Raw genomic sequence first — 14,783 nt, 5'->3', positions numbered from 1 at the left:
TTTGGTGCTTCAGGTGAGAAAGTGGACGGTGCCGGGTGGCTGGGACACAGGGTTACTCCTAGGGATCACAGAAGGTGATGTTGCTTCCCTCATCTTCCTCTGAGAACAGAGAGGTCTTTCTTTTGTTATTCTGTGGGAAGCATCTGTATCAACTGTCACGCAACAAAAGTGGGGGTTTGGAAGGGTATGTCTAGACTAGGCCTTTTTAAGACCAGTTTTCCCCTCTCCTCTCTTCTTCCTGCTCGTGTTCTGAGTGATTTTTTCCCTTTCAGTTTGGCACCAGTTGTCTCTGATTCAGTTTTTCTTGCTGTGGCTGTTACTTCCTTGGTTGAAACGCCACAACACTTTTGACCCTCCCTCCCTCCCTCTCCCCCAGCCCCTCCCCCGTCTGGGCTAGAGGCTGAATGATGTGTTTTTCTCATTCTTGTGCCTCATGATAGCCTGCCATTTGTGAGCCAGCTGTTGCGTGCACAGCAGCTGCAGGGCCGGGAAGCTGAATGCCAGTCTCTCTTTTCAGGGGAGAATTAGAGCCGCTTCCTGACATACCACTGGAGGTACCATGAGAGGGTCCCACTGGCCCTTCACATCAGTGGGCCACGCAGCTGGCCCATCAGTGCTGTGAAGCTTAGACCAAGCTCTGGTCACTCTTTGTTGAAAGGGTTGAATATTACCAGTGTTAGGACAGAGCCATGCACACCTTGGATCCTTGCTGCCCTGAGTTGTAAGCCCTGAATGGTGTAGTAAGACCCTTGGGGGCTGGTGCAGCTTTGCTTTCAAAGCATCCTGTTGTTACTACTTTTTTTTTTTTTTCTTAATTGGGGTACAGTTGTTGTACAATGTTGCATTAGTTTCTACTACTTCTTAATAGTGTGTAAGTTAATGTTCTGTTGTACCCATTCAACAAACATATTGTTGAGAGAGTAGGTTATAATTTTCTGCATAACAATAAACATTTAAATTGCTTATATATCAATAAAATTCTGTTTAAACACAGATGTTATAACACATGATTTGGGATGCGTTTTGAAGGAATAAAATTTATTGTAAAGCCAATTTTTGGATCGGCTTAATGTCTCAAAAATGTAGTTTTCCTCCTACTAGTGAGGATAAAGTGAACTTTAATGACTTGAGGATAAGATAGCAGAAGTACTAAGAAAAAATATGTAAAACATATATGTAAACACACACACATATATAAAATTTTTTTTTGGATACGTCTTTTGTCTGCAGCTTTGAAAAACAATATTTAATGTCCTTAGAGGGTTTGAACCTAGTAGTTCAAATTTGATCTTTTTTGCTCTAAGCTTTATAGTGGTTTCCTAGAATCTTTTTTAACTTTCTCAAAGGGTGGAAATAAAGGAAAAGTGAAAGGGCATTCCTTATGATTGTGACTTTCAACTTGGAATGTAGTTTTAAAAGGATGTTACATGAAGGCCAGGAAGGAAAACACCGGCTCCAATCTGACAGTACTTCTCCATGGGATTGTACAGTTGCAGAGAAAAACAGTTTACGGAGGAGTTGGCTTTAGGAGCTGAGATACTTGTGTTTGATTGGGGTTTATATACTTTTTACCAATAGTTTCCAATTCACATTTTACCCTTCATGAATAAGAGCCAATTATTGTCCTTGACTGAGCTCTTGTTTCGGTGTCCACAGGGACTGTTTGCTGGCAGTACTACTATAGAATAAAGACTAGATGTAGATATATTAATGTCTGTCATTTGGGTAGATGTTTGATTTCACATCCAAGAAAATGAGACCCAAGGCCCACCTTAAAGTGTTTTACTGTTTATTTATTACATACACACACACACACACTCTCTCTCTCTCTCTCACTCAAAAACAGATCAGTACTGAGCCCAGTGGAATGCTAGTAGCTGTTTACATAGGACTTTGTTAAAATATGTTTACACTTAAATGAGTATGTGAACTATAAACTGTTCCATTTTGGACTCTGGACTATTTCTTATGGGTTAACCTCTTTTTCTCACCCTGCAGAACTGGCTAGATCCCGCAAAAGAAATAAAGAGACAGCTGCGAAGTGAGTATTAAATCATCATATTTTGAAGTTAATAAGTTAATTTTTACATCTGTATATTTCTATCTTTAATAAAATTCACAGGAATGTAAACTAGAATAAGATGGTGATAGAATGATCAGCTCTAGTTTGTATTCATATCATTTAGGAAGTTGAGATTCACAGTGTTTTTGTATATAGTATCATGAGTGTTTATTTTAGTCATGGCTTAGGGACTCCTCTACTGGTCAAGAAGTTCTAGACTCCTCTTCTTAAATATTCCCTCACAGTGTCTACCCCTGTGAAGCAGCACCTGGCCTTTATCTCTGGGGAGAAGCATAAGAAGCTGCTTTTCTATAACTTTGCTTTTTTATATGAAATGTACCCTTGGGAGCCCTATTACTCTTGCTCTGTCTACTTGATTTAGGCTGTGTGTGCAGTTAGTTTAATTAATGAGCATACCGCTGGCTCCAGAGGCATATGGATACACTGTTCCTAGATGTCCTGCCGTGGGGGTCTGAGGGGTAAAGAGCATGCAGAAGGACCCTTCCAGTCCTCTGAGGTGTTTGCCTTCTCTCCTCCTTTGGCCTCTTCTTGTGCTCTGAGTCTGGGTTTGTTCTTAGTCCTGCTTGTCCCTCTCTTCCGTTTCCCCGTTTGTTCTCACTGCCCTCTCCCTAAGTGACTTATGTGTCCCATTCTAACCAGCTTCAGTTCCCTCCTGTGGCTGGTTTTGTGATATCTGGGTCAAGAATCCTTATCACCGCAGAACAGTCTCTGATAGGGGATCTGGCTACTTAATTTACTTCAGGGTCTGTGAGTGACTAAAGCAGAAAAGGGAGGGAGCCACAAACAGCTGGAATGTTTAGACAAGAGGACAAAATTCTTAGCAGCCCTTTGGATGCGGGGCCCCGGAGCTGTCCAGGGAGAAGCCATTTCCCTGCATGCCAGCCTGCAGGATACCTTTGCACTGTTGGTTTCATTTCCCTACTTATTTATTATTCCCAACTGACTTGTTCTAGCGTCCAAACACTGGAACACATCTCTGCTTTTCCCTTCTGTTCTTTTCTGTCTGCCTTCTGTCTCATTTTCGATTCTCCACATTCATTTTCTTCATTTCTTTTTCTTTCTCTCTCAAATTATTGATCATTTTGGGAGTTTTCCTATCATTTCTTTCCCTCGCTACTCTCCTTTTTTACTGAGTGTATACCTTATTTTTCCCATTTCCTCTTCTTGTAGACTCATCTTTCATTTCTTCATGTCTGTGATTAGAGTGACCTTCCTGATTTGCCCAGGACTGAGAGCCTGAGGGGTTTCTCAGGATATGGGACTTTTAGTGCTAACTGGGTTGGTTGGTCTTTTGACTGTTATCCCTGGCTTTCCATCCTTCTCTCCCTCCCCCACCTCTCCACCCTGCGGTGTTTCATCCATTTATGTTTGCTTCATAATAGAAAAGGGGGAAAATAAAGAAAGGAGTGATTAGACACAGATACATTGTGCTTACATTATGAAAAAAACTGTACCAGAAAGCTTTGAAACTTTTTCTGGTTCCTTCTACGGTTGTTAAAACTGCAATTTGTGTGAATTCAAAAAGGTACGGATGCTTGGTTCTTTCACTTTCTCTGAAACCAGACTTGCCAAGTGACCCAAACCCTGGACAGAACAGGATAACCTCTGAAACATGATTGATGTTCCATTGAGTTTGTTTCCTATGGTTTTGCTTCGGCTTTTGTTGGGTTATTTTTATGTGCTACTCACTTCAGAGCCATGGAGCTATCTTAACCTTTGGAAGGCAAGACTCTTGCTGATTATGATTCACGGTCTTATGTTTTGATTATTTGTGAAGTTTTTTTTTTTTTTATTAGAGTTATTTCAGAACTTTTGCCCTTGTGGTTTGGCAAGAGGAGTAACAGTAACACAAAGGATTTGGCTTTTTCTAACTATTGGAGCTGGTTCTCTAAATGGAATCCTGTACCGTCCTGATCATGAAAGTAGGCTGAGGAAATGAAGTTTTAGCTGTTGTATTTTACCTCTTTCTTTCTCCTTGTGTTAAAATGGATGAAAGAACCATTTGTTCTATCTTAGCCCAACCTCTGTTGTGATTTATTGTTATTCAGTTAACAGAGGTAAACATTAATCTTTTTTTGAGTTACTTTGGACAACCGACAACCTATCAGTTTCTGTGTAAAAGTTACCTTAAAATCTTTATTTTCTCAAATGTACACATGGAAGACTATATACATATATATAAAGCTATATATTTTAGGCTTGCCTGTATTAATATATAAATAGTCCATAACTAGATAGACTGTTAATATACCTAGGTAAAAATGATAATGATACATAATTAAATAAAAAGTTTAGCATCATCAGTGCAGTTTTATCAACTTTAGAATTGGAAATAGATCCTGAAATATGTGTTCTATTAGAAACGTATCCCTGTTGTCATATCCAGGTAAGCATGTGCTGGTGTTAATACCTAGGAAACAAATATAAATAAGGATCCATTAAGAAATGATGTGATAATCCTGTGATGACTTTGTTTAATTATGGGTTAGTAATTACCTTCAAAAAGTACATACGCATCACAGCCAGCCTGGTGCTACTGGCCAAGAAATGGCTTGCTGTTCATACTCAAGAAAGTTCTATATCTTTTTTATGATGTTTTAAATCTGTATAGGGAACTGAAATCTGTTTCTTAAATTTGGCAGGATTGACTTTATTAGTAGAATAATGATGTATTGAGCCAGAACCCAGCAAGAGTGCTTCGTGTTCATAGTCGCCATTCAGTCACTATTCATTGACTTTTGAGTGGGGGAAAAGTTAGTGTGTCTACAGTGAGAAAAGAACAAAATGACCCATTGAGCAAGAGGATGGGATTCAAGAAATTTTTCTTCAGGTCACTAAATAAAAGCAACTATGAGGCCTTCAAATATGTATGAAATGAAATAACACACACACACACTTTTTTGTTTTTATTTGGAAATACCACGAACTTTGAGTATAGCTCTAAATTCAGACCATTGGAATTATTTTGATCCCTATAGGAAAATAATACCTGCCCTGTCCCCAGAGTTTGTGTGTTTTTGTTTTGTTTTTTTTTGTTGTCATCAGTTTGTTTTTAAAGCCATCCGAAACATGATAAAGCAAACATAAGTTAAATGGTAATGTATAAATAGCAATGATTTAACTTTTGTTAAGTCATTATGACATGGTTGTTTACTGTATTCACTCTTTGAGGTACAGTACAGCAAAGTATATGTTGTGTGTGAGTATTCTTAAGCCTACGAAATATTTTTATTGTCTTTGTTTTGTGACATTTTATCACTCTCTCCCTTCTTTGGGATTTCCTTCAAGTAGCCCATTACTCATTTCTCCAGTAGTTATAGTGATCATTTGATCATTATTCCTCTTCCCCCAACAATTTAGAAATCCTAAATTTAGTTGTTTTTTTTTTTAAGTGTGGAGAATATTTGTCATCTAGAGATCCTGTGGTTAAAACAGATCTTATCTCAGAACTATGTCCTGAAGGTTATGTTAAAATTTTTGCATACTAAATCACTATATGAAACGTTTGTTGAGGTACCAGTAAATGTTTATGAAAAAGTGAACCTATTGTTCTGTAATGACAGGTTATTTATGGAATTGATTTTTATTTTATTTTTAACTTCATTTTTGTTTTGTAAATGATATTTTCTTTAAATAAAAATTCTGTAAATTGATTTCTAGTGGGATTGATCTATATATACTATTTGAACATTGACCTTTAAGTTTTATCAATATAAATGGTCATTGTGTTGGTTGGATAAATAATCATGATCTTTAATAATTACAGATCTTCCTTGGCTGTTCAGCTTTAATGTGAAGTTTTATCCTCCTGATCCTTCTCAATTGACTGAAGATATCACTAGGTACTTTATATTTATATTAAAAAGGATTATTTACCTGGCCAAGGAAAACCATGTTCCGTATATATACTTTTGGAAAATTAGGGGTTTACCTAAAGACTCTGTTTTTAATTCCTGTGGTTCCTGTGTCCTTGATGTTTTCTGCTAGGCCAGTTTTGTCATCAGACTTGAAGTTGGGTAGATACTTAAGCGAGTGCATGATATCCATGTGAACTAGGAGTAATGGATATTTCTCTCCAAGACTGGATGAATGACAGGCCTTCTCCTCCCACACCTTACTAGTTATTGCCAAATAAGGATTTACCGATACTACTTAAGTTGTGATCGAATTAGCTTCTGCTAGTTAATAGTAAATAGCAGCTTTAGTAATTGCACAGTGAGCTGCTTAGAGCATGACACTTGACAGGTTGCCGTGTGTAGGATACAGAGCCTCACTGCAGGAGGGGCTTTGAACTGCACACATAACTGGGGCTTTGTGACCCAGTGCCCTCTTTGTACATACACTTTTCCTTGCAGTGATTCGGTTTGGGGATGACAATCCTTTGGTGATTGCAACTTTATAGCATCAGTAAAGTGCTTTGGTTTTCCTTCTGGATGGATCTTGAACAGTCTCCCTGCGTGTTTTGGGAAGAATGAGATCGTAGTCTAGTGAGCTAACTGAAAGCATCATGGTGCAGCCTGAGACCAGCCTGTAGCTCTGCAGCCTAAATATCATGACTAAAATCTTCACTGCAACTTAAGTGAGCATCTAGAAGGTGGGGTAGACTTTTGCAGAGGGCAAGAACATAGTTCAGAATAATGTCTGAAGAATGATCTGTCCTGCTCTGTGAAGGAGATAAGAGTTGGGAAATTCAGGAGGCTGTTGCAGTTTTTGTTTGAAATTTTGGGGCCTTAGACTTAGGCTTTGAAAACAGAAGAAAGGATCAACGTGAAAAGTACAGATACTAATATAAAAAGGAGCAGCACAGTTTTAGTAATAGATGGAACCTTTGTGTTTAGGTCTTAACAGTGCTGTAAAATGTGGAGAACTAGCACTGTCCTTGATTAGACCTATGAAATTTGAGGATAACCTGGAATTGTAGTTTAAAATTTAGTTTGCTAAAATAAGACAGTGATGCCCATGTTGTTCTAGGGATCAAGGAAACATAATTCTCCTTGGGAAGAGAGCTCCTACAGTGCATAAAAATACTCAAGACTAGTGATATTGAGACGAATTTCAATTAGAAATTATGGAGCGCTTGTCACGTGGCAGGTACTTTGCTAACTGTGGGATTATGATGATGTTAGGCAGAGTCCCTGCCCTGCCTGACGGGAGATTTGGATGGTAATACAGATGTAAGTGAACTGGGGGATGGCTGATACCATGTTCTGGGACATGCTCTCTGACCCAACAGCAAGAGCCTTGGACCACAGGCCCTTTGAACGTGAGGGGCGGAGGTAGAGGCAAGAGGAGGGTGGAGCCATGATGTCCACACCAGGCAGAAGCATTCACAGGAAGAAGCCAGCAGCCAGTAGGAATAGCAGTCTCTCAAAGATCTTCAAAAATGAGGGAGGGTGCTGCCATTTTGTCGGGTTCTTTGTTGGGAGGGGTCGATGGTAACCTTAGCAAATGGCTAAATTCAAGAGTAGAAATCAGGTTTTAAAATGTTACCAAAAGAGGTTGATAGGGGGACCTCCCCCCCAAATCCTAATAGAATATAAATAACATGTTTCTGCATGTTATTTAGTAAAAGCCAGAATCTTTTATAACCATGTAGTAATCCACTTGGAGCATTGAGCGATTGATATTATAACTAATGATAATATTATTATGATTATGGCTACTAGTTATCGATTCCCAGGTACCATGCCATGTGTTTTATTTATCTTATCTAATTTTTTACCCTTGTCTTCAATGGGAAATAGAACTCTTCCCATTTAACAGGTGGGAAGGTAGACAGTCAAGTGAATTAGCTTGCTCAGCGTCACGTGGTCAGCTCTGCCTGGCTCTGAAGCCCATGCTTTTTCTACTGTAAACTGAATGAGCTCCGTCTTAGGTGGGGTAAATGGGCAAGTAAGGGCTTCCAAGTAGAGACTGACTTATAACTGTTGTTAAAGGGTCTCAGGGAGAGAAATTAGTATGGAAAGGGTAGAGAGGATAAAGGGTGGGTGACCTTAGCTTTTCTTGCAAATCCTTAAGAACTATAGCTATTTCTTAAATTTTATTAATCTTTACAACTTTTGAAGGGCATGCTCATTTTGGTTACAGTTTTAAATCCAAGGAGACCATATAAGTGATTAGACTTTCACCTGCAGTCACAAAACTCTTTATTGTAATGGTAATGATACACTGTTGCCAGAATAGCGATTCAGAATTTCCACTCTATTACTTTGCCCTCTAGATTCAGTTTCTATAAATAAATCACAAGATTAGGAGTCCATGGAGGAAGGTGGGCTTCTTATTACAGAAAACTTTTTTGCTCTGGATTTGGAGAGTGCCTCTATTGTATATTCATTTTCAAAGGAATATCAGAATCATATTTATGAGTGCTACAATCTTAACTAATTGTTCTCCCCGTGTTTTTCTCCCCTGTTCCTCACAGATACTTCTTGTGCCTTCAGCTCCGGCAGGACATTGCCTCAGGCCGCCTGCCCTGCTCTTTTGTGACTCATGCCCTCCTGGGATCTTACACACTGCAGGCTGAACTTGGGGACTATGACGCAGAAGAGCATGGCAGTCATGACCTCAGCGACTTCCAGTTTGCCCCCACACAGACAAAGGAGCTGGAAGAGAAGGTGGCAGAGCTGCATAAGACCCACAGGTCTGTAGACTTGCTTACTGGAGAGAGAGAGTGGCCGTGGTGGGTTTAAATGGCTTCCCTTATAGCACTTGCTAGATATTTGAGCATAGTTGATGGGCTTATTCAGTTTGCCCTTGTGGAGCTTCACCTAGTGCTAGTCAAGATAATTTGGAGTCATTGAGATATTCTTCCAGTGTCTTTAGGACAGTAATATGAGGAACTGTGCTCATGAGGCTAAATGTTTTCATTTATTATAAAAATTTACTTTTCCCTATGACATGTGGGATCCTCGTTTCCCGACCAGGGATTGAACCGGTGTACCCTGCCTTTCAGGGTGGGTTCTTAACCACTGGACCACCAGGGAAGTCCCTAAAGTTAATTTAAGTTGTATCCACTATTGCTGGGCCTTTTTCCCCAGTGGAAAAAAACGAAAGTTAACTTTCTAAGATAAAAAGGGTAAGGGTGGAGGGGCACCTCCTTGCAATGAGTAGGCTCATATGAGAGGATCTTAAGAGAAAAATGCTAGAGGTTGAGAGTTTTGAGCCTTCCTACCTGATTGCTCCTGTCTGCACATTTTGCTGGGCTACTCCCTCCGCCCCAAACTCTCCAAGCTTATGCACATGTTTCCCCGTTTTGGTTACATTTGCTTTGCATCCACCAGTAAGATAATATTGTTTCTTTTGATTCTTAGGGGTTTATCTCCAGCACAAGCTGATTCTCAGTTCTTAGAAAACGCCAAGAGGCTTTCCATGTACGGCATTGACCTGCATCATGCCAAGGTACTGTGACTGTAATGGGGAGGTGGCCTCTTTCCGGTCTCTTGACTAAAGTTTTGAGAGGGCTTCAGTTTTAGACGAGCCTAGTTCACTTTTAGAAAAGGCTCCTTACCCTCACCTGAGGGGCTCTATAATATTTCTTTGGGGTTTCTAATTGCGGGGTATATGGTTGTGGGGAGGGACCATTGATTCTCCCTCTTATTCTGTTTCCTTTTCCCAATCTTTTAAATTGATACCCTTTCATATATACTTACTGTAAGACTCACCTTACCAGCCTTCTTTACCCCTCATCCTGCTTTCATTCTGTGTCCCAGTTTTTGTGTCCCACTCTGCCAAGTGCTGCCTCTGTCCCAGTCCCGTCTCTCACCTCTGTCTTGGGAGAGGACAGCAGGTCTTAGCCACCATGAAAGGGCAAGGCAGCGTGGTTATGACCACTTTCCAAAAAACTGTTGGCGAAGGAACCTAGAGTTGGGCTTTTCCCTGCAGGTCTGTTATACCTCCTGTGAGATAAACCACACTGGCCCAGGCTCCAGGCAGTTAGACCTTCTGTCTCATGTAAGCAGTGGGAAAGGAATGGAATCATGGAGGTAGCTGATAGGAGAGGCAGGATTGGGTGGGGAAGATGCCAGTAACAAACATCACCTACTTCATGATCCTGGTGTGGATGATCGGGTAGTAGGGAGGGCTGAGAGCTGGGTGGGAGAACAAGAGGTAAGGTGAAAGATGGATCTAGTTTTGAAAAATATGTCCAGGGTCAACTCAACATGTGGAGGGACCCTATCGTTGCCTGCTTTTAAAAGACCCTGCCAATCCCTCAGTGTAGATTAGGAAGCCCAGGTTATATGATTTGAGAAATCTCCAGGAAAGCCTATCATCCAAAGATATATTCCTTCCCTTGGCCTCAGATTACTAATTCTTGCTTTTGTGTTAATGGTACTTCATATTTGCAGAGCACTCCTTTTTCCTCTGTGGCTTCCTTTAGTCTTTAAATATTTTTCCTTATTGTGAAAGCAGTACATCTTCATCTTAGAAAATAGAGGTGAACAGAAAAATAAAAAGACTGAAATCTCTTTATGTAGAAACAAGCACTGTTAATAGTTTGGTATTTTCTTGTTTTATTTGAAAAAATCTCTAAGCAGTTGAACTCACATTTTAAAAATGGGATTATACTCTGAATACTATTTCATACGTTTTTGTTTTTTTGTTTTGTTTTTAACTTGCTCTTATAAACACTTCTCCAAGTTAGTAAATAGTCTCTGGCAGCAACATTTTTAACTGCTAGGTACTGTATACCCTTAATTTTTAAAAGCACTTTCACATACACTATCTCATTTAAGGGTTGGGTGTTTTTATTTTTACAAAAACTACATAAAACAGAATGCAGATGGCTTGTTACACTATCTGGCTTGTTGCCTCAAGCCACATCGTGTAAAGTAGTCCCATCTGTGTGATGTCTGCTAATAAATCCTACTAGGAGGTGAAACAGATCTTCCCCACACTTGAGTGTCGTGTAGCTCATTTCTCTATGTGATGGGGACAGGCTGGGTTAGCAGACAAACAGAAATAAGGGAGGGAGGACAGACTGGTATCAGAAAGACCCTCCCAGAGCCCATCTCTCCTCTAAACCCTGTTATTCTTGCCACACGTGAATTTTACGTCTGCTGCTTTTGTTGATCATTAGTGGGAAACCAGTCCTTAGATGGCAATCCTGGAAGGTTTTGGGTTTCTTGTTTTTGAAGTTGTATGTTAGAAAAGTAAAAAAAGTTGCTGGTTTTGTTATAAGTTAATTTCAGTTCTTGCTGTGTGGTTAGGAGTAGATCACTTTAAAAAAAGTCAGAATAACATGCATTCATTCAGTTTATCATCTGGTGGACTTATTAGGTAATATCTAATGAGCAAGATATTTGTAGCTCATCAAAAATAAATCTGTAGCAATTTAAAAGAACTTTTCATGTAGTTTAAAGTTTTGTGCCTTTATACATTTTTCATTGTCTTGAGATGATTAAAAATTTTTTTTAAATTAATATTTTATTGTCAGAAGAGTTCTGAATGACACACTCATGTTAGGACAGGGGAAGGGTGTTGAATAAAAGGGTTCTTGACAAAGACAGAAGGAAACCACAAGACTAGAATGATACCTGTGAGCTGGTAACAGCAGCTCTCCTGGCCCCTCTGGGTGTGGAGGGTTGAAGCAAAGAGAAGTTGCCAGAACCCAGGGGAGAGATCTGTGTGGAGAGGGCTGTCTTGAAAGGAGCTGCAATTGTCAAGGATACAGCCACCCTGATGTGACCACACAAGGAGGGAGTCTGGGTATTAAAAACCCCGACCTCCTTTCCTTCCTTCCTCTCTCTGATCTTCTTGGAGAACTTTCCACTGGCTGAACCCGTTTGGAAGTCAGTGGGAGTGGGACCCTGTTGATGTCCATATGGGGCAGCTTCCCGAGGCCGTGAGCAAGGCAGAGAAGATGCTCCTTTTCAATTTTATTTTTCTAACTTTGTTGGTGAATGGCAGAAGTCAAATATGGAGAACTAAGGCATACATTTTCCCCTTTAACTTCTTTCCCTTTATCTGTAATTTCTGTTCACACAAATACTGATAATTCTAAAGCAGTATGTGGAACAATCGAAAATCAACTGATTTACTTGGATCTAGATTGTGTTTATTTTTAAGTCAGATAAAATAGCTTTAATGTCCTGTGGAAAGATTGCCTCACACTAGAGATGGCTTTGTTTAATGTTTCAAATGAGGGTTGCCGCCTATTTATGCCGAGAACATGCTGTCTTGGGCAGTCTTCCGGCCCACTCCTTGTGGCCATGACCAGTGATATTTTGGGCAAACACATTATTTGTGTCTGGTGCCATGTTGTCCGGGCACCTGTGCCTGGTTCACTTCGGCTTTTTACTCTGTTCCTACGGAGAACTGTGGATGTCAGGATATGGGTGAATAAAGCACCTGATAAATGAGATTTTTAAACCTGTTCAGATGGTCTAATGTAATTTTATTTGTATATACGAATTATTCACATATCACAGCAGTGAATGCAGTTGGCATCAGTTACCTAGTGCTGTATTTCTGTTTTTAAAAAACTGATATAAATTGTTCTCAGCAACAAGGCAGTCAAATGTTATAGTTTTATTGACTTGAACCTAGACGATGTGGGGGTTCGTTTCAGCATGTTTTTTAAGAATTTGTTCCATGTTGCTAATGATTTCTGAAAATGTGAATATCTCTGAATAACATTCTTCTCTTTTCCATATCTTGAATGAGATCTAGTTCTTCTCGTAAAGATATTTTAATGTTGTATGTATTAGATATTAAACACTACTTGAAATGTGAGGAGACAGTTTTTTACTTTTGTCTGTAAATTTATTTGATTTTTAAAAAAATCTTTCAGGCTGGCGATTATTCTATATTGTCATCTTTTCCAAATTAAAACGCTGAGGAGAGAAAACAGTATTAATAAGTTCAAGAATCGTCTGCAATCCTTTGAAATATGCCAGCCAAAGGAATGTTGTAATGAGAACTGGTTGTCAGCAGTTGGAGTTATTGAAAAAATGCTTAAAAGCATTCAAAGATGGCAAACAGTGTCAGGCTAGAAAAGAAAGGTTCGGTGAGGGGTTGGTGTTCTCCAGAATATAGGCATTACTTAACAGCCGTTAGCTCGCATAATCCATCTGAGATAAATTTGCCTACAGTAAAATAGCTGACTGCACCATAGGAGAGGCCAACAGACTGTCCCTAGGGGCTGGAATAGCATCTAAGAAACACCTTGTATCTCCCGTAACGTCAGGATGTCTACATTGAGGTCTGTTTCCTTTCCTCCCTTTTAGCTCTTACAGCTGAGCTCTAGAACATATGAGTTAGGCCTTTTGAAGGGTATTGTGTCCTGTAGTCATGTTGCCATACCTCACATCTGACCCCTCAAGAGGAATATCTAGGTTTAAGATGTGTTGTATGTCCTACTGTTTCTATTAACTTGTGTACTGTCTCTGAAATTGAAATACAGACCTGTTAAATTGGCATTCCTGATCATGGTTTGCAGGGGGTCATTGGCTCCCCATCTACATAACTTTCACAGCTCTGACTGTGGTCAAATGGCTTGTGCTTGGCAGGACTCAGAAGGCGTGGACATCAAGCTGGGTGTGTGCGCTAACGGGCTCCTCATCTACAAAGACAGGCTGAGAATCAATCGTTTTGCTTGGCCGAAAATCCTGAAAATCTCCTATAAGCGCAGTAACTTCTACATTAAAGTTAGACCAGCAGAGGTAAGCAGTGTCATGTAGCCCTGGGCACATCTAATTGGGCTTTGCCAGTGTTTTCCTTTATGGCCACGAGCTACCAGAATTCTTTTCCATTGAATTTTAAGAAAATGAACTATTTTTTATTCCTCCGTGGCTTAAAAAAAAAGTCAGGTTTTTTTTAATGATAAACTTGCATGTATATTCCTGTTGAGTAAAACAAAACAAATCAAAACAAGACAAAACAACAAGCAACAGCCACAATTTCACGGAAAGGAAAAAGTAGTCAGTGCCTGCCACATCCGGGGCATGGCTCTTTTTTCTTTTTCCTTTGCATCAACTTAAGTCCTTGAGATCAATAGGAAGGTGGTAAGATGAATTTTAGTGGACATTGAAAGATAGCTGGTTTATGTCAGTAGTTGATACTTGCCCTTTTTCAAGAAGAACAGTTACTTCTCAGTGAAATATCTGAATCTGTGTTTTCCAGTAGCTTCTAATCAGCCCTTAAGGAGATATGCTGATTTGTTTTATGGATTTATTCTAGCTGGAGCAGTTTGAGAGCACCATTGGCTTTAAACTGCCAAACCATCGGGCAGCAAAAAGGCTATGGAAGGTGTGCGTGGAACATCATACTTTCTACAGGTAATTCTGAGAAAACAGCTTGGGATTCATGAAAACAGTTCTGGGTACCCTCTAGATCCCAGGATGTGGCAGTGGATAGTGTGGCAGACGCAGCTAACCCTGCTTTATGGTTCTTTGCTCTCCCCATTTTTGTGTCTGTTTCCATCACATGGCTCAGAACTGCTCTGCCTCTGCAATGGTCCAAAACTCCAATTGTCCTTGCTTCCACCACCACCACACCCTCCCGCCCCACTACCGTTCTTCCACTGTCACTCACCTTAGGCTTTACTTAGTTCTTATCAGCTCCCTCCTGCCTTCACTTCTTTCCCAACCAAACCAGCCCTGATCCCTGTGCTCTGCCCCTTTGCTGCTTTGTCAGGAGTGTTCCACCCCCCTAAATCCCTGTCCCTTTTTGCGCATCAGCCTCCGGCCTGCTGGTCCTGGAG

At 40.1% G+C, this 14,783-nt stretch overlaps 1 protein-coding gene across 11 annotated transcripts in view; it reads left to right on the top strand.

Annotated features, from left to right (window-relative positions):
* EPB41L2 (erythrocyte membrane protein band 4.1 like 2) overlaps nt 1-14,783 on the top strand; it is a 209,406-nt gene that overhangs the window by 141,628 nt on the left and 52,995 nt on the right. For all 11 annotated transcript variants that reach the window (XM_057738367.1, XM_057738374.1, XM_057738365.1 and 8 more), the window contains 6 exons: nt 1,999-2,041; nt 5,850-5,925; nt 8,505-8,723; nt 9,394-9,481; nt 13,591-13,743; nt 14,261-14,358. In XM_057738367.1, the coding sequence (XP_057594350.1) occupies nt 1,999-2,041; nt 5,850-5,925; nt 8,505-8,723; nt 9,394-9,481; nt 13,591-13,743; nt 14,261-14,358 (677 nt within the window). The remainder of the gene's footprint in view (nt 1-1,998; nt 2,042-5,849; nt 5,926-8,504; nt 8,724-9,393; nt 9,482-13,590; nt 13,744-14,260; nt 14,359-14,783) is intronic.

The sequence above is a fragment of the Hippopotamus amphibius genome, chromosome 6, assembly GCF_030028045.1.
Source record: "Hippopotamus amphibius kiboko isolate mHipAmp2 chromosome 6, mHipAmp2.hap2, whole genome shotgun sequence".
In the NCBI taxonomy this organism is placed as follows: Eukaryota; Metazoa; Chordata; class Mammalia; order Artiodactyla; family Hippopotamidae; genus Hippopotamus; species Hippopotamus amphibius.
Note: the sequence above shows the minus strand (reverse complement) of the source record. Positions and strands in the feature narration are given on the sequence as shown.